The sequence below is a fragment of the Gallinula chloropus genome, assembly GCF_964237585.1.
Source record: "Gallinula chloropus genome assembly, chromosome: 3".
Taxonomy (NCBI): domain Eukaryota; kingdom Metazoa; phylum Chordata; class Aves; order Gruiformes; family Rallidae; genus Gallinula; species Gallinula chloropus.
The window spans coordinates 85,854,890-85,877,339 of record NC_140087.1 but is presented as its reverse complement, the minus strand read 5'-3'; the positions used below and the strand labels follow the sequence as shown (position 1 = coordinate 85,877,339).

Here is a 22,450-nt window from a genome sequence, read left to right as displayed (position 1 = left end):
ACCCCGTACCTTTTAATCGCTGGAAATCAACAGGCTATCACAGGGAATCACCTCCTCCATGGTGCTGCTCTCACGAACAGAACACGCCTCAAGTCAGGAATAGTAAAACTCTGGAAATACATTTATTCATCACCAATGAAAATACTGTACAAGGCCTGTGAGAAGGGGCAGGGGAAGGCAATGTGTTAAGACTGGCTTTCGTCAATGTCTTTGTCTGGATCCATCTCGGCGGCTTCACTCTCCTGCTGCTGCTTCTTCCAGAGTTTAGCCATAGCAAGCAGTTTGAGGTTAGGCTGATTGGCAGTATCTTCTGGGAAGATGTAATCGTAGTATTCCTCCCAGCCAGCGTCAGACTAGGGGGAAAAAAAATACCAGAAAGCCAGTTTAATGTGCAGGTTAGTGTTAGCTGTTATTAACAGGGGCTTCTCACAAGCTCACGGGGACATGGAATCAAAATGAGGGTTTGTTAGACCATCCCCAGCTCCTGAAGCCCTGGAGCTGAATGGGCACAAGATGGTGCCACTTCTGCTGCACACAGCGAGCAGGCAGATTCCATGGCTGTGGTTTCCTCAAGTTAAGATACAAATACTACCTGCACAGTGCTACCTAGAGCTGTTCTGTCCGGGAATGGGAGCTGACAGTGAAGCTGGCTGGAGTGCTCAGTCCAAGCACTCTGAGCTGATGGCCCACCTCATGTGCTCACGAGCAAGGCGCTCAGCAGCACATGCTTTGTGCCAATGCTTCTTCCAAGCACTGCAGTCAGACTGGTGTGCAGTTACAGCACGGACTGGTCTGCAGCTGCAGCACCCATTGGCATCAGCCACGTTCTATGTGCCAGACCCCAGCATAAAGCCACCAAGGAGTTACAGTGCCCACTTGCACCATTTGCCCTCTTACCCCATCTTCAGCCTGCAGTTTTCTCCTCTTCTTTATCTTTTCAGGCATAAGTTTCTCTATCCTCTCTTTAGTGGTATCAGTTCCGAACTCCTCTTCGAAGCTCCTCCAGGACTCCAGGAGCATGACTCTCTCCTCTTTCTCCTCGCAGTTGCGCATCGCCTTGTTAGCCTCTTCGTAAATCTGCCGGCACCGAGACAAGCTCTCCTCCCTCCCTGCAGACAGCTCAAACTGTGCAAAGCTGATCCATACCTGTGGAGAAGGCAAACCCACACTGAGACTTCCCCTCTCCAGTCTGATTGCCACGTGACAGTTTCATGAACCAAAGCAGCCCAAGTGTCAGTGCCAGTATGAAGTACCTGTACTCAAGCAGCTACCTACAGAATCCACACTGCTTTCTGTGTCTGAGATTCATCTCATTTTGGCAAGAGAGTACTTAAATATATATATATATATAGATAGATGTATACACACACACAGAGACAGGTAAACTATGCTGACAAATTCCTTGTGGCTGTTTCAGATCACGAATTAATTTGTCTCCATTTAGTCAAATGACAGCACCAAACCATACTGGGCAACTTTTTTTGCAACTAAAATTCCAAAGCACAGGAAGAGGTCTGCTTGGAAACTTTCTGCAAAGCTCCCTCTAGACCAGATATACCTGCTGCGATACACAATCTAGAAATTTCTTTCCCCGTTTCAGGGCACGGGACTGAGCTTAGGTTCCCCAATGATCTGAAACAGCCAGATAACCAAGGCAGTCAAGGCTTCCTCTCTGCCGTGGACTAATCCTGTGCTCTGGGTGCCCACACGTACCTTAACATGTTGTGTCCGCTGAAGTAATCTGCGGTAAAGGCTTCTTGTTTTGTCGTACTCTTCCTGCTCAATTTCAAAGTCAATGTAGGATTTCCAGAGAACCTGCAAAAGGGAAGTCTCTCAGTATGTTCCTAGCGCACTGAGATAATGAAAAGGAAAAAGAGGAGGAGCAGCATGGGGAAATGTGAGATTTCCTTGAAAAAAACTTAAAGAGATGTGAGTATTAATTGACCGTACGAGCTAGGATTAAGGCTAAGCAGTATCTTAGCATCTTGTGCACTTAATCCATTTATCTTACTCCTGCAAGCACACTTCTCCTGACGTGTGTTATCGTGGGCTGTACAGTCTGGTGTACCCTGCTAAGAGACCAGCGCTGATTCAGTGAGACACAGGTGAGCCGCTGCGGTAAGGCGTGCTGGTGGAGCTGGCAGGTTATTTACATATTCATTAGCCACCGCCTAATGAACAGCTTAAACCCCTGCCCGGCGCTCACCTCTGGCATGTCGAGCCGGGGCTGGCCAATGGCCAGCTCATAGATGGCACGGGCCCTGTCGATGTCTCCCAGAATCGTCTCCAGCTCAGCAAACTTGATCCAGGACGTGCAGTTTTCTGGTGCAAACTCCAGGAACTTCTCGTACAGCTTCCGGCAGCGATCAAACTCCCGCAGTTGCAGCTCCAGCTCGATGTAACCTTTAAACAGTTTGTTCTTTGGACATTTTCCTATGGACGTCCCCTGTAAGCAACACAAAAGCCAACAACAAACTAAACTGACAACCCACATGAGAGATCTTGTGAGGAAGAACCCCCAATCTGTTCTCCCAGCGCCTGTTTCCTCTCCGGAATTAGAACTCCCCTGTTAAGCAGCTGGGTTTTAGGACTGCTCAGGGCCAGTATGACACTCAGCCACTGTTGCAGTATGAGTGTGCACCTACAAACGCCCCAAAAGCAGGAAGCCTTCTGGCTTGTGACACTGTTACATAACATGGTTCCCAGGAAGGACGAGTAGAACCTCTTCCTGGCTCACCAAGTGAGTACTCCATCCCACATCACTGGCTGCAGAAGGTACAGTGCTGCTCTGTACCAGTCTCCCAGGTGAGCAGCTCCTGAGGTTCTTGCAAAACAAACTGTACCAAGAGGAACCGAGTCCCAAACCACAACTGCTATTTGTCATTTCATGAGTTAAGAGTGGGCACCTGTCTGAGACAGGTACGCAGCCCGCTTCTCTCTTTGAGTCACTTCTGCAGACAACTGCTGTTTATTAAGCACTGCAGCCTCTGTTCCTTCAAGCTATTGTGAATGTAATAATTTGAGATCAAAGTCCCTGATTACAATTCTCCTCCACAACTTTCCTACACGTTGATTACCTTGATACTTACTAAAAAAATGGAGAAAACTACCAATTGGGAGAATAACTTTGGTCACCATGATGGCTCTCCAGCCCTACTAATGCTCCTTCTGTTTGAATACACTCAGTTCTTCCCCACACACCCCTCATGACTATTTTGTTCTTGAGCAGCACAGGCTTCAGCTGATCTCCTGTTTCCAAGTCCCGGCATCTCTCCATCCTTGGGAAAGCAGAGAAGCACTGCACTGCCTGCAGGCAGTGAAACCACAGCAGAACAAGGCACTGTTGGCATGGTGGCGAGCTGGAGGGCAGGAGCCCGGCTCAAGCATCAAAGCTTTACTAGCACCTTGGGGCAGCCTCTGTCCAGTGTCAGCTACAGAAAGCTGTTCACTTGTATGCTCTTACTGCTGCTGTGCCATGGTTCGGTGGGAACCCGATCAGGTTTCCTCTCTGAAGCCTTACAGCCTCAAGCACTACCAACATCATCTTTCCCTCCAAATTCCCACTGTCATCACTGAGTTGAGTTGGAACATCCAAGTTGAAGGGAAAAGAAGTTTTTAGTTTCAAAAGGTTTTGTGGCTAAAATTCACTCTGCTGCTCCCTGACAGCGTGACGCTGAGGTGGTGAGTGCCACACAGAAGCTCCTAACCCTGCCCCAAATCCCCACAATTGCTGCCATCAGTAGCTGGGACCAAAAGGCTTCTATTGATTTAACTGGCTTTTAAGAGGCGATTGTTAGAGCAGGTATCACTTGAACACATCAGCAGCAGTCACAAACTCTCAAGCTGCTGTGGGTACTCTTGCACTCAGACCTGAAACAAGCACACTGCATTCATCTCTGCCCGTAGCTAATCCATCATATCAAGCCAGGCTTCCTCTTAAGCCACACATGACAGTAAATACTGCTCCCTGCGGACTGCTGCCACGCTTTATTTAAGTGGATTAAACCAGCAATTTATAAGGGACAATTTAAGATCTTTTAATGCCGTTCCCTTGTTGGTATTAGTTAGCAAAGTCAATTATGGAATTAACAAAAGCTTACCAAAGCTCTTCTGGCAAGTGGCAGGTTCTTCTGGCGGATTTCAAACTGTGCATAGAGCAGCCATATTTTGGCAAATGTAAACTGAAAGGAAAAGAAAACACAACCTGGCACTTGGGTTGGAAGTCAGCAACTAGTACCATATACATCTTAAAAAAAAAAAAAATCAATCACTCTGCTTATACAAGATGTTATTGCTGCCCCAGACAATCGCATTTAACCTCAGTGTTTTCCTGCTGCAAGGTTGAGAGATCAGAACCCAGAGCAGCCTGTCTAGAACAGGACAACACAGTCTACCATGGAGGAAAGCAGCAACAACCAGGACAGAAATCTTTTCAAAGAAAGAAAATGGTTTGTTAACCAATCAATTGATCGCTAAAATAACAGCTATTGCTGACTGAATTGGTAGCTAACCAATTCTCACCAATGACAGATTAATCCTCAGGTACACAGCTGATCTACATGCCACGACTGATGCAAACTGGGAAGGGAGCACACAGACTAAGACTCCTTGGCATTCCAAGGCATCACTGACTGCTTTGGGCAGGAGGGTGTTTCAGTTAAAGCTCTCTGGCAAAGCCAGCAGTCAGTCCTGAAGGCTGTCTGGATGCAGAACACACGCCTGGAAGGTGGCTTAGCAAAGGCACCTCCCTCAGCTCAGCAGGGACCCTGCTGCCAGTGCGAGCAGCCCCTGGAAGAGGTGTGACCCCCTGGAAGAGAGCAAGGAGCGCTCTGCTGAGACTCTGGGCAGCCAGAGAGGGGTATGGCTGGGGGAAGAGAGCAAGCAAGTAAAGAACAGCTAAGATTTCTTCCCTGATGCTTCACACTGCTAGACTACTACCCGATTAGGTGTTACTTCAGCTGCTCAGAGCAGACTTAGTGAGCTGGAAATACAACAGAAGCCCTTATGCTGCATTGTTATGAGGAAAGATGATGTCAGAGTGCAGCCTGCTGTTCCCACTGATGATACAAATTACAACTATTTAATAGCTTAAAAAAAAAAAGAAGATAAATTTTGGATGATGGACATTATGAGAAACCAGGAGGGATATTTAAAGTCTTAGCAGAGTCTTCATAAATGTGCTGACACTTGGGGCTGCTTACACACTGGAACATTGAGGGGGAAGAAAACTGAAGTATTTTATCTTGGGAATTTTAATCCAAGACTGAGTATGAACTGCTGGAGGAGCCATACCTTCTTGTGGGGAATGAGCTCGATACACGCCTGATACACTTGCCTGGTTCGCTCCGCATCCTGTAGGAACAGGCAAAATTAAATACTTTGTTTACAGCTACAATTACACTGTATTTCGAGTTGTGCAGTGACTGTGAAACTGCACAACAGTATGTTTAAGACAAGCTGTTTAGAATCATGTCTACATTAAGGTATAAATGTACTTATCTACTTAAGAGTGTGCAGCGCAAAGACCGTAACTCCTGAGAATTGGAACAATCACCCTCTCAAAACAAGATTCAACACTAAGAATTCGACAACAAAATCAGGAGCCCCTCCATTGTGGGGGAAGAAAAAAGTTGCCTTTTTCTTTTAACAGGTACTGTATAGGTGTAGTGCACTAGTTTTATGAAATAAAGAGCAGCTATAACATTACGTGACTGACAACAGAAGAAATACTTCTGCAGCCTCAAAAAGCCACTGCTTCCCAGAGCAACTTCACAAATAGTTTTGTTAAACAGAAAACTATCTCACAAGTGCAGGTGACAGCCTGGAACAGACAATTCAGATGAAGCCACAAAGATGTACTTTGGCTTTTATTGCCAGCATAGGCAATAAAATGGGATGGACTGGACTAAAACTGAAATAGTTCTCTTCCCTATGCATGAGATGGCGGGGGGAATGAAGGGAAAACCCCCTCATTCTTAAATAGCAAATCCTGTAGCTAGCTACCCAATACAAGTAAGACAGTATCTTTAGTTCTGAGTTCTCCTATTAAAAATCTGTAGCTATTTCATACAAGGAAAGAAGAGCTATTTCTACTTGCCTTTGCCTCCAGCTCTTCATAGAGTGCATAGTTGACCCAAAGATAGATGTATCTTTTCCAGTGCCTCTTCTCCTGAACTGGGGGAACGTTGGCGATGGCTCGCTCATACACCTCCCGCACAGTCTCAGCATCTGCATCACTTTCAACCAACCTCAGGTAGTCAAACCAGGCATCGTAATTGTGTGGGTTTGCCTTCCAGGGAAATGGGAGTAGGGAAATGGGAAAGAAAATTCAGTAACTCCAAGTAACAGACCCTGTTCCTTTACTTAGTTTATATTCAGAACTTCTCCTTTGAAACAGATCATTGGAACATCAAGGAAAGCTGCCAGTCTCAGTTTCAGCTACATCTTTTAGGTTAAGGTGTGTTAATTTCTCTCTATTTTGCCAACAAACATTCTTTAAGTGAAGGCAAACTGAACTGTGAGAGGGGAAGAGGAAATGATTAACTACTTGGCGGGTGGTGGGTACGCGTGGGACACCTATTTTCTCACAAAAAGACACTCACACAGAGGTGAGGTGTCCTGCAACAGTCACTGGAGTAAGTTACATGCTCAACTCTATTATCCCCCAAGATGGCTACAAGGGGACCAAACTCTCAGTTCCAGCAAAACCTCTGTCCCTACATGCTACATTCAAAAGCAATGAATGGGAGCATTCTTCTCTCCCCCACAGATGGCATTCTGTCTCCAAAACCAACAGTGTCCTCTTGGTATTGTCTGGGACTGAGTATCAAGGGTAAGGTACAACTCATCAGCCTTCCTACCATGAGACATTCGTGTGCCTTACGCAGCAGCTGGATGTGCGATGAGCCCAGAGGGCAGCCCTAACACATACCTTCACTTCTTCCTCATACTGGAATCTCCTCTTGCTGACAATGATGTCTTCAATTCCCCTTCTGTCTCCAAACTTCTTCTCAAAGATGGTGTAGTTCTTGAAGAGGTTTTGGGCCTCCTGTTTTGGAATTCTATCCAAAGCATACTTGTAGATGACTCTTACTCTTTCAAACTGAAAATATTAAATATCCTTTCAGTACACTTATTGAGCTGCTTCCGTCCTTCCAAACAATTTCTCAGTGAGCTTTTGTCAGTATTTAACAGAACACAGAACAATAGAATATCTCAATGGAAGTGACTGCTTTAGGACAGGACTAACACAGATGTTCCTGAAGAGTAAACCTTGAAGTGGGGGGATAATTCTGTAGATGCCAGAACACACCACTGCTCCTTTATTTACAGGCTTGGAATATTTAAAATATTTTTAAGAGGCTGTGGCTTTTGGGTTCACAGAATATTTTCTGTTCCTCAGTGGCTCAGGCACTTTTTAAAGTGACCATGTGGGAAACCCATGGTTAGTTCAGTGTTTATTATTCAGGCCCTACACCCTCTCCAGCTTAGAAATCTGAGGGTATCAATGTGATCCGATGACACTGTTACCAGCCTTGGCAGATTTGGTGTACGCTGTTCATAGAATCACAGACTGGGCTGGGTTGGAAGGGACCCCAAGGATCATAGGGCTCCAACTCCCCTGCCACAGGCAGAGCCACCAACCTCCGGGCCTGGAGCTACACAAGGATGCCCAGGGCCCCATCTAACCTGACCTTGAACACCCCCAGGGGCGGGGCACCCACCCCCTCTCTGGGCAGCCTGTTCCAGCACCTCACCACTCTCTCTGGAAGGAACTTCCCCCTAATACCTAATTTGAACCTTCCTTCTTTTTCCTTTAATCCATCCCCCTTGTCCTGCCATTGTCTACCCTTTTAAAAAGTTGATTCCCCTCCTGTTTGTATGTTCCCTTCAGGTACTGGAAGGCTGCTGCTCTCGGAACGTATTTCCCTAATGTCAGCAAAAGGGCAAAGAAAATCTGAGCAAATATCACAACAACAATATTTCATAAGGTGCTAGAAAACATGAGTGTTGCAGGGAATGTTAAGTGACCTCAAGTCTGCTATTCAAAGGGAAATGGTGTGGGTGTAGTATCTGGCTGATGTGTATCAAAAAGGTCTTACTTCTTTCTGGTTCTCCTCAAACTTGGCAAAAGCCACGTACAAGTGCTCATCCATGTGCTCTTCTCCAAAGAACTCCACTGCCCTCTCATACACCTTCCTGGCATGAGCAAAGTAACTGTGCTTCTCTTCAAAGCGGGCATACTTGATCCAGTTCTTAACATCAGGGTGAACGATAACAAGTAGTTACGTTAAAGAAAGGGTGCTGGTTGAACAAAACATCTCAAATTGTATTCTTCCCAGAGACTACAGGGTTGTGGGCTGTATGAAATGAGTCTCAAGGATGGCATGTGCAGAAAATGCAACTGGAAAGGAGACCCAAAACAGCTCTAAGCATGCAAAAGCTTTGTGCCTTATTGAGACTTAAAACGGACAAACACCAGGCAAGTGTTGTGGAGAAGTTTAAGGAGGAAAAATGTGAAGCAAACAATGGCTGCAGAAAAGCTGGAGTGCTGTTCAGTACACCCTGCCATAGCAGATCGTATGCTCACTTTGCTGCTTTTGGAGGCATCTGCTCAACACGCTTCTGATCCCTACAGCTGGGTCTGGCACGGTGGCTACTCCCAGCACAGGGACCTGGCCAGAGATAGAGCACAGCACTGGCCTGAGCCTGGGCAAGTGTCACACCAGAAAGGATATATCTCTCATAAATGGTACGCGCCCTGTCCACCTCCTTGTATCTCAGCTCGAAGTTGATGTAGGAATGCCACGCCTGCTCCTCTGGCTGCCACTCCATCCAGCGTTCAAACACCTGGCGCGATCCGGCGACGTTGCCCAGCATCTCTTCCATGTAAGTGTATTTGTACCTTAGAAAACAAGACCAAGTGTTTGAAGTCAGCTGAAACACATACATTACAAGGATTTTTGGAATGCTTAAGAGGAACATCACTGAGGCCTCTTTGCCTGTTCCCCACTTGCACCCCAGCAGCGCCTATAGATGCTGCTGTGACTGCAGCACGCAGGGACACAAACATCCTTCTCTCCCAATACTCTTACCACTTGAGGTGTACAAAACCCTCCCAAAACTTAAGCCTTCCTCTTTTTTTTCAGGTTAGCCTGGTGACTGGAGAAGCAGGCCACACGGTGCTTTTGCCTGGTACCCAAACAGAGACGTGACCTGTCGTCTCGGGCAGGGAGCAGCACTCCTCCGTCCCCTGCACGTACCAGAACTGGTTCACCCTGGGCAGGGTGGTAATGGCTCGATCCCAGATGTTCCGGGCATGGTTAACCTGGCGGTTCTTCATTTCCATCTCCGCATATTTCAGCCAGAGGGTGACGTTCCTGTAGTCCACGTCTAACGCACGCTCGTAGATGGATCGGGCTCTGGAAAGCAAAGCAGAGTCAGCTGTGTGCATCACGTGCTGCTGGGACTCCTGAGGGTGCTTTCAAAGGTCTGGGGCGTGTCTGCAGCTGCACTGTCATCGTTACCTCTGGATTTCCTTCAGGCTCTCCTCCCATTGTGCGTACTTTATCCAGTTACTGATAACAGTCCTGTTTTTTCTTATGTTATCTTCGAAAGTCTGAGGAGAGAATCATTTCTGTCAGAAAGAAACCCCTCTGTGCGGGCCCATCTTCTGATGAACAGTTTATGGCATATCACTATTACCAGGATGGACACCAAATACCTTACACACAGGTGCAGTTACAAAGGACACTCAACACAAAATTTTCTAAAAATTTCCTACTGGAGAAGCTAGGAGCACAGATCACCACATGGAAAAGGACTAACCCCCCGTTCCTGCAACTGTGATGGAGTAACAACTGACAGCACTAATTGTACTCTTATTTACCCTCCTGCTTAATGCTTCAGGGGTAGTATTACCTGGACAGATGGAATCCAGTCCTTGCAGACAGCCCTGCATACACCTGGATGCACCAGCACAAGTTTATTCACTTTGGCCTGTACGTACTGCTGCTCTGGCTCAGTGCAACAGCGAGGGCACCTTCAGTCTGTGCTTAGCTGCTGTCAGGATCAATGCTACTGGTATTTAACGTGTGGCTAAACATGCCTTAACACAGTTAATGTGCTCTCCATAGGAGATGAAAGAAAGGCAAGATCAAACATTGGTTTTGCAGTGCTGTGGGGATTAATCATCTGACTCCAGTGGCTCTGTATGAGCCTGAGTGAGATTCAACAGCATCTAGCACAGTGTCCTGGCTCTGCCCAGGGCAGAACTAACCTCCCCAGGCAGCCAGCCCAGGTGAGCTGAGTCAGCCTGGGCTGTTTTCCACACCACCTGACATCACTTCCCCATAAAAGGGGCTGGCTGGGGAGGGGCACCAGGGGGTCCCTCCAGAGCAGGCTGAGTGGGGTGTTGGTTCTTGCATTGTGCAGCACTCGGCATTTCCTGAGTTGGTAAGGTACCCTGTGTTATCACTGGGTGTGAGGCTAATTGTCTGTTATTGTTCTATTTCACAGTGCTTTTGTCAGTAACTGTCCTTATTCCAACCCAGGGAGACCCTGTCTCTTCCAGGAGCAAGTGGTGTGTGATGCTCAGCTGCTGGTTGGGGCTGAACCACCACACACCCTAAGGCCTGAAGTCTTCATGAGGAATCCTAGGCACTACGGTAGGGAGGGAAATGAGCACCTGCTTAGGGCTGGGTACAGGGATGCTGTGTTGTGCTACAAGAGCTGTCTGTTCTGAGCATCTGTGTGTTTGCTTCAGGGAGTGATAGCCCTACTTCATTCTCTCTGTAGCCAAAAAAAGTATTGCCATGTGCTGAAAGCACTTCAAGTTCCCTGCTGGGGACATGCTTGCTTTGCTGCTCCAGGACAGCAGTTATCCAAGGGAGGAGCAGAACACAGCTGGAGCTGAGTCTGCACAAGCAAAGCAATTATAAAGAACTAAAAATGGTACCTGACACCTCACATGCAAGATAGCTAGGTTTCAAGACAATTACCAAACAGAACTATAAAGTTGTTCCAACTGGTGCTGTGTAATACCATAGATATACAGAATAGCAGTATCACTTGCAAACACAGAGTTTCCAAACAGTTGAGGGGAAAAAACTGCAGTGTTACTGTACTGCTTGGCAAGGTTCTGTCATGCTGGCTGGCCAGATACTAGTGGTGGAGAAGCTGCATAAAAACTGTATCTGTAACTTCCCTTGTGATGGGCTCAACATCCTGAACACGGGCACCAGTGAGATAGGGGTACTACCGAGTTCTAAGTGCATGTTTAACTCACAGGTTTAGCACAAAAGCAGCACTTTCTGTGCTGGTGTTGGGGGGTTTTAATAACTGCTACGCACCTGGAAAATCCACAAGTAACAGAAGTTACCTCTGCTTTAAGTTAAAGCACAGCATTAAGTTAACCTTTAAGTTAAAACATTAAAAGGTACTTCTGAGAGCATCACTGTTTCTCTTTACCTTCCTTTTCCGGAGTTTATAGTCATTCAGCTCTTCCACATCAGTGATCTTCTGCTGGGGAGGCGGTGGGAGAAGCTCGAGTTCTCTCTCTTTAGCTTCTCTCAGGAGCTGTTCCGCTGTGATCTGAACCTCTGCCGGTGCTTTATTCTTCACCTGCAAGGAAGGGGCTCGGGTCACGTTGTCTGCGTCTACCGCCAAGCCGAAAAACAGTCCCCTCGCCCCAACCGCCGACGCCGGGGGCTCGCTACGCTCGGCGTTTACCGAGGACGGAGCAGGGTCCCCCGGAGCCCCCCCCGAGCGAGAACACCAGCACCCTCCCGGGAGCTGGAAGAGGGGGAGAGCGGCGGCTGCACAGGCGGAAGAGCCAGGGCCCGGCACAGGCCGCGCAGCCGGCCGTGCTCCGGCCTTAGGGGCGCCCGGGGGCCGCTCCGAGGTGCCCGGCGCCGCTCGGAGGAGCGGGGTCAGCCACCCCAGTCCCGCCCCGCCGCCACCCCCGTACCTTCGCCACTTTGGGGATCCGCTGCTTCCCGGCCGCCGTGGACGCCATCTTGCAGCGTCTGGCGCTGGCCCCGCCCCGCCACCTCTGACCTTACGCAGCGCCGGCGCGCGTCGTTGCCGGGTAACGGCGGCGCGTCCCGACGCCGGCCGCGAGCGCGGGTCACGCAGTCGGTCGTCCGGCGGCCGGTCCATCCGTCTGTCCATCCCTGGCCGCGCAGGGGAAGGGGCCTCGCTGCCGCCGCGGGAGGCGGGCGAGCGCCCGGCCGGTCCCCTGCCCTCCCGGCCAGCGCCCCCTGGCGGCTCGGCGGGCAGCGCGAGGAGGGCGTCACCCGCGGCGTGCGGGGCGCGTGCGGCCGGTGCGCGCCCGCGAGGCGCGAGGAGCGCGAGCCTCGGCCCCCGCCCTGCCCGGCTGCCGCGGGCCGGCGGGGCCTTCAGGCGCAGGGGCGGCCGGCGCGCGTCGTCCCTGCCGCCGCTGAGGCGAGCCCAGCTCCCGGCCTGGGGCGTGGGGGATTGGCGTGTGCGGGGCTGGCTCGGGCCGGGTGGAAACACGCCGCGGGCACTCGCGAAGAGCCTGGTCGGGGCGGTGAGCTGCTGTGGGAGGCAGGGCTCTGCGTCCGCTGCTCGCTCGTGGGGGCGCGTTGCGCATGGAAGCGGCAGTGGGGCCTCACCGGGCCCTTACCAGGCCGTGTGGGCCCTTACTGGGCAGCGCAGGCCCTTACTAGGCCCTTACCGGGCTGCGCCGGGGGAACGCGCTTTATTGTTGTCTTACACAACGTTCATGGGAGCGGGAAGCTGCTTTCCTCGTCTGAAGTCCTGCTTCAGGCCTCTCAGCGCAGCCGTAGCGACCTTGTGCTTCACCTAAAGCTTGGGACGTTTGAGCAGCTGCCTACTCGAGCCAGCAGAGCTTTGTTCCTTGCAGTTGTCATTGGTTGACTCAGTAGTAAGTATGGTCTAGCCAAGCTCGTTCTTTCCTCATAGCCACAGCTCTGTCTATGACATGAATGTGTTAAAACCCGCGGAGGATGTGTTGTCTTGAGTGGGTGCCAGGATCTCTTTGCCAGTGTATGTTTGCATGGCTGAGACCTGTGGTGCCACCTATCGCAGCTTCTGGGCTGTGTGTGAAAGATGTAGCTGCACACGTGACTTTCTGTGTATTTAAAAGGTACAAAACACAGGGTTTCTGTTCTTATCATGTTTTAGTTGGGACCTGATAATTAGGCATTGATTGCACCTGGGCTTGGAGACAATGCTAGAAGTGGTTATTGTGTCAGGTAGACAGGTAAAAGCCTTCTGCCTGCCCAGGTATCTTGGCTGGTCAGACTGTAATTAAAAATGCTATATTTTATACAAGTCTATTTAAGACATTGCAGAAAGTTGTTGCTTTTGGTCAGTTGTTTGATGTGCCTCATCCCTGTTTATATCATGACAGGCTACAACAGGGAGCAGCAAGGCAGCTGAAAGACAAACGAGCTGTTAGCTGATAGTCACAGGTGGCCTGGGTGCCTGTGCCTGGTGTTTTCTGCAACTGCCAGGCATGTCAGTAAATTTCCCAGATCTGGCACATTCTGTGAGTGTGTGACCACAAAAATGTGTTTCTGTGGTGCAGGGAAGCTATAGAGCTTTGAGTTCCTCCAGAAATTTAAGCATCGCTCTTGGCTTAAAAAGAAACTTGGCCAATTTGGCTAAAACCCACTTAGCTCACCTGAAGCTGCTGTAAAGGGTCACCAGGGCATTCGTACCCTGACTGTTTGCAGTTGGTCTTCCCAACCCTGTATAATTAAGGCTAAGTGTGAAATTATTAATCATGGGCACCATTCTCTTAGACAGCATGTAATTTCCTACACATGAACAAATATAGAAGCAATCTGTAACATATTAAAAACGCTTGTTTCCTGTGTAACATGTAGAATGTTTACAGTAGGGGTGTCTGCCTGCTGTGTTTCTACTCATGCGCTGATTGCATGCTGTATGTATATGCAGGCAGTGTGTGTTTTTGTGGAGGTTTACTTGGCATTTACATCCACCTGACCCGTGCTTCTGTTTCAAGTTTCAAGCAATGTTTTCTTTCTTTCCTGCTGCAGTCTGTAAGATGAGCACAGTAACTTCTTCAAGAGGAAGCACAGAGGTGGTCAGCGCCAGAAGAACGGAGTCGCGTGATGCTTCAGATATTGTCGGCCTCTTCAGCCATCTCACAGAAGCAGTTTTTGGAACAATCAACATCACACACCTTTTGTAAGTAGCAGTAACTTAGGGATGTAATATTACCTTTCCTGCAGGAAAGATCAGGAAGTTGTGCTGCATTCAGAATGGCAGCAAACAACGAGCCTTTACGTGGTGTGGTGTCATGACCTTTCATGAGAAGGGAAAGGGAATCTGCATCCCTCTCTTCTCCATGTCGTCCACTCATGACATCATGCAAGCTGGGATGCCAGCGTGGTGGATGAGATTTGACTCTATGCTGCTTCCTTTTGGAGAAGTTCAGCATTTAGACTCTTGAACAGTACCCAATGAAACTGTCGGATTTCAGTGTCTGCTTTCTGCTCCATCTAACAGAATCCTTTTGCCTGTCAGAGTGCTAGAAGTCGAGGGGCCAGGAGTAGGAGCTTTAATCACTTTCTGGCCATGACTGTTCTGCTTTCTTTTCCTGTGTGCGCCTACATCTTTTCCTCCTTTTCCACCTTCCCCTTAACAAAAGGAAATGGCTATTTTTTATTTTGCCCCTCTCTATTCTTGGGAGACAGCCTTTGTCTGACATATGTTTGAATGCACCTCTTCTTTTCATGATGCCAGGATACCTCATATCCTCTGTGTTTTGACATCCATATACTAGCTGCTTGCACAGCAGTATCCATAGCAGAAGTTGGGGGGCTGCAGATTCTTCTGTTACCATGTCTTCAATGCTGGAGACAGCAATGAACCTTCCACACTTCATCTTCCTGTGCAGTGATGAACAGCAGAGACAAGCTGTGTAAGATGTTGATGGGTCATTTAGGGTTTTTTTCACGTGATCTAATGGCACAAGTCTCAGCTACCAGCTCTTTGGGGGAAAAGAAACTCAGATGCATGGAGAAAAATGAAAAGAAGGAGGAGCAATTAAGTCTTGCATATCGAAGTCATAATAATTGAGGATTTGAAAAATCACACGGACTGTTGTAATGTCAGAACACATTAAATGAAGATTTGGAATTGAAGGAATGGTGTCAAGTTGGGATGCGGGCAATGAAGTTTTATTGAAGTCTGATCCTGGGAGCACTTTTGAACATGGTCAATCTTGCTAGTCTGACAGGTCGAATTGATAGTCACTTTTCTCCATGGAGTTTCTTCAACTTCTGTTTTCACAGAGAGAAATCTAACCTTGCTTTGACGCTCTGCAATGAGAAGAATGAGGCTATAGCCCATGCTGTCTTTCTGGACTATCCAAATTGGAATATCACTGATCAGTCTGACTGGGAACCGTTCTTACATGAAAACTACATTAACAATAAATGCACTGTAAGTAAATTAAATATTCCCAGGCACCTAAAATCTATTTTAGGTAGGGTTGAGGCATTTGTGCTGAAGGTGATAATCAGATTCTGTACTAAACCCGCAGGTGCTCAACAGTTCATGAATACCTGTGCTCTTGCCACTATGGTAACTGAAGGTAGCTGTAAGGATGACATACAGTTAGAGAACAGGAGTTTGTTCTTTGCCAGATGTGGTAGAACATCTGATGTGTTGTACTAGCACTGAGTGGTGTCAGTCACAGCTGTCACCAAAAGAACATTTACCTGGGAGGTGGAGTCCTCACTCCAAGGCCCTTCTCACTGTAAGGGAACTGGAATCTTCATTTCTCACCTGGCTGTTTTCCAGAACTACATGCAAGTCTCATGGCTTCCGAGGAGGAGTAAGGGGTAGGGGGAGTGTACCTCTGCTTGAAGGGTAGTGACTACATTGAGAGGAAGACAACATCCTCTTGGTGTTGGAGTGATCTTCTTTTGTGCTGCTGTGGAGATGGCTGTATGGGGCCAGTCATCCAAATTTATGTATTATTCTTAGGAATTAGGGACTAGAAACAGGCACTTGGAAGTTCAGGATTCAAATGCTGCCCATTGCTCAATGCAGCGAGGAACTAGATCTTGCCATTCTTGAAAAAAAAGGTGGAAAATGTTAACCACAAACATTCAAAAGCCAGGATAAAGTATTTGCAATACTGAAATTATCTGTAGATGGTTTGTTCAGCAGTTTTCCAGTGCTGTTCTGGGTGATGCAGAAAAACTGACAAATACAGCAATTGAACTTGAAAATGCTGTGTGCCGTTAAAAGAAACAAAATTATTACAGCCAAAGGGAGTACAGAAAAAAAACATGTAATTTTCTTGTAATCTGTTTTCTTTGTGGCTTGAACAGTACTTTGTGTACAGGCATATTGCAGGCACAACCGCTTCATTCACTGTGCAGCTGCAGCTGCTCGGCTCGGGCTGGGCTGCGCTGTCAGTTCTGCGAGCTCTTCCTCGGGCAGCCTGCTTGACAATGTCTCCTGCAGCCACGCTGCAGCTGACTTGGGAGTGCAGGGGCACACAAAGAGAAGGGATTGGGAAAAAAGAGCTCGAGCGTGTGAGGAATTACCACTCAAACCCGAGTGAGATGTACTTTGGAACACTGACAAGTAGCAGAGCAACTGGGTTTTTTTTTCTTTCTTTCTTTCTTTTTTCCCCTAGAATGGAGATTATTTTCTAAAAGATGTGCAGAAGGTTTGGTACACGTGTTACACTTACGCACTTAACCTGTTCTGCGTGGTAGCTAGATGAGATACTGTTGGTTAACTGATGGTTAAATCCATGCAGATGTGCTTCAGGAAATTGAAATAATCTTTAAAATAGAATTTCTTAGGTCTAGCTGACAAGTCTTTTCTAGAGCACAGAAATTATAAGGTAGCTTAAAGGTCTAAATCAGGCATTGGCTTGTGCAGAATTTAATTAGTGTAGATGCTTTACAGGATTACCTGGTTACCACCACTATTCAGAAACACTTGAAGGCCAAATCTTGCCTCCTGGGCTGCCTCTTGCACTGTAAGAACAGGACGTTCTTTATTTTTTGTCATTTGTTTTGCATTTAAAAACCAAACAAATAGGAAAAGTCTTTTTGATTTTCTTAGAAATGGGGTTTTATGTTTATTCATTACAACAGCCTGCTGTCTTCGTACTGGTCCATATTTACAGCCTCTATTAAAATCATTTTTGCTCTGAGGTTGCTGAAATTTATTGGTCACTCTAGCTGTCATATTTTAGTTGAATATTAAACTAATCAGAATACCTCAGGTTTTCCCCATTTCCATTCCAGCATAAGGGTTTCCCTTTGCTAGTGTTTTCCAGGTTATCGGGGTAAATATGTCTTTTAGTCTGTCCTGTTTCTGCTGAATATTTAAATACCTGCTGATGTAATTTCTCTTTCTTCTTTTAAAGAAAAAAACATTTTACGAGTATGAAAAGTATGTGAGCTTTAGGGTTTTAAGACCCAGAAAGAATGCCTTTATCAGCCAAACATTTAATGTATTTAAGATTTAGTTGTTAATTGTCGTAGTTATTAAAACGTTGTTGGTCTGGAGTTAATGCTTTTAAATGTGAAACAGTGTATTTATGTTGTAGTCAAACAATAGGGAGGGTGAATGTAAATCAAAAATGTTACAGAAGCACAAATCATGATATACAAAACGTCCTTTAATTGTAACTGTCCACACATGCTTTGAAGTTAGGTATGTATGTGAAGCTATGTATTTTGGGTGCAGATCGTATGTACTGGTAAGAAATGAGCATACTAATCCTTGGGCTGGCGTCATAAATATTAGCTGCATGGTGTTAAGATTTTTTGTTCCTTGTGCTCTAGCCTCTGAACACTCTGTTCATGCATCTTTTTGTGGCAAAAGAAGAATATGCAGCTGGATGCTCCCAAGAAATTGTTAGGTGAGTTCATATGTAGCTTTGCTGTAGTGAAGCATGTGCACTCTCCTGCCATCATTCGGAGAGACTGTGGAATTTAAGAATGCCGTAAGGTGATTGCTGGATCAGAATTAAGTATCTATCTAAACAGTCTCAGAGGGTAATAAAACATAACCTTGTATTAATTGAAAGTGCACTGCTGGCTTTGAAACCAAGCTGTCACAGTTTCAAGTGTGCTTCCCTGGTGGTGTTGAGGTATATTCTGCAGTACTTTTCCAGAGAAATAGTTCTGCAGTTGTAAGGCAGATTGATTATTACCTTCCTCCCCCTAAACTTCCACTTGTAAAAATCAAAGTGCATGACTAAGCAGGAGGGCTAAAAAGCTGTAGATGTTTTGGAATATGCTTGTTCCTGGGTAATCTGCTGATAGCTTGTTGGCTACAGGTTGTATGGTAAGGCTGCAAACGGTACGGTGCAAACAGCACAATATATTGCTGCTTTAGTTCAGTACTCAAAAGTAGCCATTGTTTGGGTTACTTGGTACAGTTCAGAATCTACTCACGTAAACAGTGACTTGCACTTGCTGCTGAATTTACAGTTACTTTGTCATGTCAAGTCAGCTCATCCAGATGCCAGGTCAGGGATCTGCCAGCAGGGATCTGGCATCGTTAATTTTTCACCTCTGGGGAGCTGATATAAAAAGGAGGATGCTTGAAATCTAAGGATGAGGAAAATTAAGAGAGAAATAAGGTAGCGGAGGGAAAAAAAGGTGTAAAATAAAAAATAAAAATGCTCAGGTTCATTTCATATGATCTTATTTGTCAAAAATGTTTTAATTTTTGAGTCACATGACTTGTGAAGGCAGATTAGAGACACTGGAGAATTTTTATATTTATTTTATATTAAAAGACTTTCTGTTGTATCTGCTGTATGGGTGTATGGTAGAAGACTGAATAGTCATGTTATTTGTACAGGAGAGCTTTTATCACAGTACCAGAGTTGGAGTTCATACTTCTCTTCATACCAGCTGATGAGAATTTAGGTAAGAATTTAATACTGTTTTATTCATAAAATAGTGAACTCATTCTCAAATCTCGTTATCATTAACGTGTGCTACAGAGATGGGCTTTTTGTGTGTTTGAGTTTGTTGGGTGTTTTAAAATATTGAACAGTTAGCACTTTCTAAACAAACAGAAAACAAAACTCAAAGCATATTACAGTGGACATACCTTGTAAAAGAGGGTTATGCAGTTACATGTTTGCTCTAGCAGTGCATTCAGCAATCTGTCTCCTGCTTCCTTTGACTTTGCCAGAATGAGATAGGACTTCAAATGGGAGCGAAGATCTTGGGAATAATTTCCTGTAAGTTCTGTGAAGATTTCTGGCTGAATAGAGTCAAGAGATAGAAATGGGTGCTTGCATTTTGAGAGACCATGATGTGCTACTTGGGGCGTGTGCCTGTATTCATGAGTCACACAGATGTGAATCCGTGCCTGTCAGCCAGGCAGCACACCTGTACACCAGAGCCAGCCACATCAGGTGCTTTCTTTAGCCAAGTGAGTACCAGGTGGGGAGAGGGCACCTTGGCGAGGGTTAGAAGGGCTATTTCCTTTAGAGCAGAGGAGCAAAGATGGAGAGTGCATATCTTAATCATAGAGCAGCACTTGACTTGGAATTTCTGTCTGGAATTCTGACTAACAACCCAAACAGAAAATACTTAATGAGTGATTATTTTTTTAATTTTTATTATTTTTTCTGGTTGGATCTTTATTTGAATCGAACTGGCACCTTTACTGATAGACCAGTTCCTTGGCTCCAAGTCATGCTAAAAGCCTTCGCAGTGACAGGGAACACTAACTGGTAAGGGCTTTTGTCAAACTACCCTAGCAACAAGTGTCAGCTCCCTCCAGCAAAGCGATGCAATGCATGTAGCATTGGTTCTAAGGCTGGTTTTTCTGTTGCTTTGAAGCTTATTCAGGTTTGGGCTGCTGGGTTAATTAACAGATGAATCCAGTGACAGTTCCTTCACAGGTTTATGCTACTATCATTTCAGCTTCTTGCTTGAAAACTCCATTTTCCTCAAGCAGTTTTGAAAAGTTTCTGTAGGGAAGTTTCTCTGTTCCTCCTAACAGATCTTTGTCCTTCGCAGAGCCAGACATGGGCAGTGTCTTTGAAAAGATGAGGACCGCTCCAGGTTCAGCAGTGGATACAAACTTCAGCCTGTTTGCGTGCCCCAGACACCGGTGTCACCCATGGCTGTATGTTCGCAAAGCAAGGTAACGCAGCCTCTTCCTTCTGCGTCTATGAGCAGCTCAGTCTGGGTTCATTTGAAAATTCTGGGTTTTTTTTAATACAGCATTAGTATCTGCCATGATTTTCCTTGATAACCTAATGAAGTAGTTGTAAGATTATGCTGGTTTTATTCTATTTCATCGTAAGATCAGATGTATTTTTTTAAAACTAGGTTGTTACCCGGAAAGAAAATTGTCCTTTGTTGGTGTTGTTCTGTGACTCTGCTGGCTTAATTGCACTGCTCTGTATTTTAGTGAGTGCATGTAGTTTTGAGGTCTCTTGGAGCATATTCCAAATTACTTTTAATTTTCTCCTCTTATGGTATATTCTGAGCAGTTGAGCAAAGTCTGGATGGGAAGGCCTATTACCTGAAAAAATCCAGTAAGAGCAGAGAATCCCTAGTTCCAGCAGCCACTGACATGACGGGTAATCCTCTTTGATCTGTCGGAAAGTGTTTTCTGCATATGCACTTTGTATGTTCTCTGAGAAGTGCAGTTTCTGATCCCATTGGGCTTTACATTTTGCTGTGTAGATTGCTGGGCTGTATATGCTGCCATTGCTGTGCAGATGTTTCCCTGTAGCGTGGCTGGAGCATAACTGGTGCCACGTTTTGGCTCGCTTGTTTTCCTTTTCACAGCAGGAAGTGTGTCTGTAGGGTGATGTTTTATAAAGCAGTAATTTTATTTGATTCTGATTCATTCTGGAGTTGCTTTTGTTGCTGTAAATGTAAGTGTTGCTAGGTGGTTGTGTAGCAGGATTGTGATGAAATTAGCGTTTCTGGCCCCTGTAGTGGAAACAGAAGTCAAGGGACAAGCATGTCCCTGGGACGTGCTATCATGCGATACTGATGTGTGGCTCTGTATCAGGCCGTGCTAACAGATGGTCCTGCTACATGAGGTGTATCTTAGCCTGGTAAACCCACACCTGTTTGTTTAGGGGTTAATTCATGCTGACATTGCAGGCTGGATTCTGACAGAAGCCTGCCTCTGTTGCTTTACACATAATTCATTTTACCAGAGAGGCCAAATCTGCATTTTGTGCTCTTTATCCTACAGTTTTAGTCAATGTTTGAAGCATCCCTGTTCCTTGACATTTGAGCATTTTAAGAAGAAGATCTGAAGCCTGACCCTGACTGCCTCACACTGTCCTGCTATAGGTCTGGATATTTCAGTGTGTTATATTTGTGTATGGCATGGTTAATCCCAGCTGTAACTAAACACTGCACAGACATCACTCATGCTCTCTTCCACTAAGAGGTGCAGAAAAAAACTACCCCAATTTGTGGGTTGAGATACATAGAGTTTAATAGGATAACAAAGGAAGAGGGTAATAAAAAGAAAGTATAAAACAAGTGATGCACAAATACACGGCTGCTAAGAAGAACTAACTGTCCCAGCCAAAGCCAGGACTGCATACTAACTTAATCTACAATTTGTAGACTTTTTATGAGTATTTCTTTTGGGTTGTCTGCCATCCACCAATATGTGAATGAAACTCAATACTGAGGATATATCACTGGGTGAATTAATACCTGACAATTTAAGTTTTTCTGTATGTCTTGATTACAACTGCTATGCCTGGGTTTTTATCCAATTTGAATGATACTCTTTCTTTTGATGGTCATTGGATATTATCAAGAAGTGGATTTGACTGAAAATGTCGTGTAGGCCGTATCAATATTCCATGTAAGAGATACCATCTTGTCTGGGATTTCTGAAGGTTGTTATAAATAATAAAAGAAGTATTTGCTTTAATAATAAAAAGAATCAGACTAGAAAACTAACCAGGAAACTGTTGTTTCTCTTAAATGACACAGTATCTGGTGATAAAAAATTCATACTTTGTCTATCAATAGATTCTCGGGGTAAATTATGTTTGCAATAGGCGCTTTGCCTTTCCTTTTCCTCTGCGTTCACCCTTGTACTTCACTGGCATCCATAGTAACGTTCAGTGGAGCCCTTTAGAGACTTATCTATGGATGTTGTCCCCAGCCACCTGCCTAGCAACATGTTCTGGGTCAATGATAGGAGATTAGGGTAATCTCTGTTCCCTCTTCCCTCGCTTAGGGAGTGAAAAAAGAAGCTGTAAACTGATACTTTGCTTAACCATTAATTTTGAAGCTACTCTTTCTCTGACCTTCATGATGTGAAGTATATCTGCAGTGTGCCAGAACGCAGTCTGCTAACCTTTTATATTTGAGTTTCTTGCTCAAACTTCATCTTTAGATCCTGTCATTGTCAGGTTTGTACATTACGTGTAAGAGCTCACAAATTG

General features: G+C 45.9%; 2 protein-coding genes across 2 annotated transcripts in view; one reads left to right on the top strand and one right to left on the bottom strand.

Moving 5' to 3' along the window:
• Positions 1 to 114: 114 nt before the first annotated feature.
• CRNKL1 (crooked neck pre-mRNA splicing factor 1) lies at positions 115 to 12,016 on the bottom strand (the record flags this gene model as incomplete). Its single annotated transcript, XM_084261211.1, has 14 exons — positions 115 to 353; positions 898 to 1,146; positions 1,714 to 1,815; positions 2,207 to 2,446; positions 4,101 to 4,181; positions 5,293 to 5,352; positions 6,098 to 6,289; positions 6,932 to 7,102; positions 8,103 to 8,281; positions 8,739 to 8,905; positions 9,264 to 9,422; positions 9,528 to 9,619; positions 11,470 to 11,622; positions 11,969 to 12,016. 14 exons carry the CDS (start codon positions 12,014 to 12,016, stop codon positions 186 to 188), a joined length of 2,061 nt encoding a protein of 686 aa, XP_084117337.1. The 3' UTR covers positions 115 to 185.
• A 2,007-nt stretch (positions 12,017 to 14,023) lies between these two features.
• Positions 14,024 to 22,450, top strand: part of CFAP61 (cilia and flagella associated protein 61) — a gene marked incomplete at both ends in the record, with an annotated part of 89,923 nt that continues 81,496 nt past the window's right edge. Inside the window, 5 exons of the mRNA XM_084261147.1 lie at positions 14,024 to 14,199; positions 15,309 to 15,459; positions 17,832 to 17,908; positions 18,859 to 18,926; positions 20,034 to 20,160. Coding sequence (XP_084117273.1) covers positions 14,024 to 14,199; positions 15,309 to 15,459; positions 17,832 to 17,908; positions 18,859 to 18,926; positions 20,034 to 20,160 — 599 coding nt within the window. The remainder of the gene's footprint in view (positions 14,200 to 15,308; positions 15,460 to 17,831; positions 17,909 to 18,858; positions 18,927 to 20,033; positions 20,161 to 22,450) is intronic.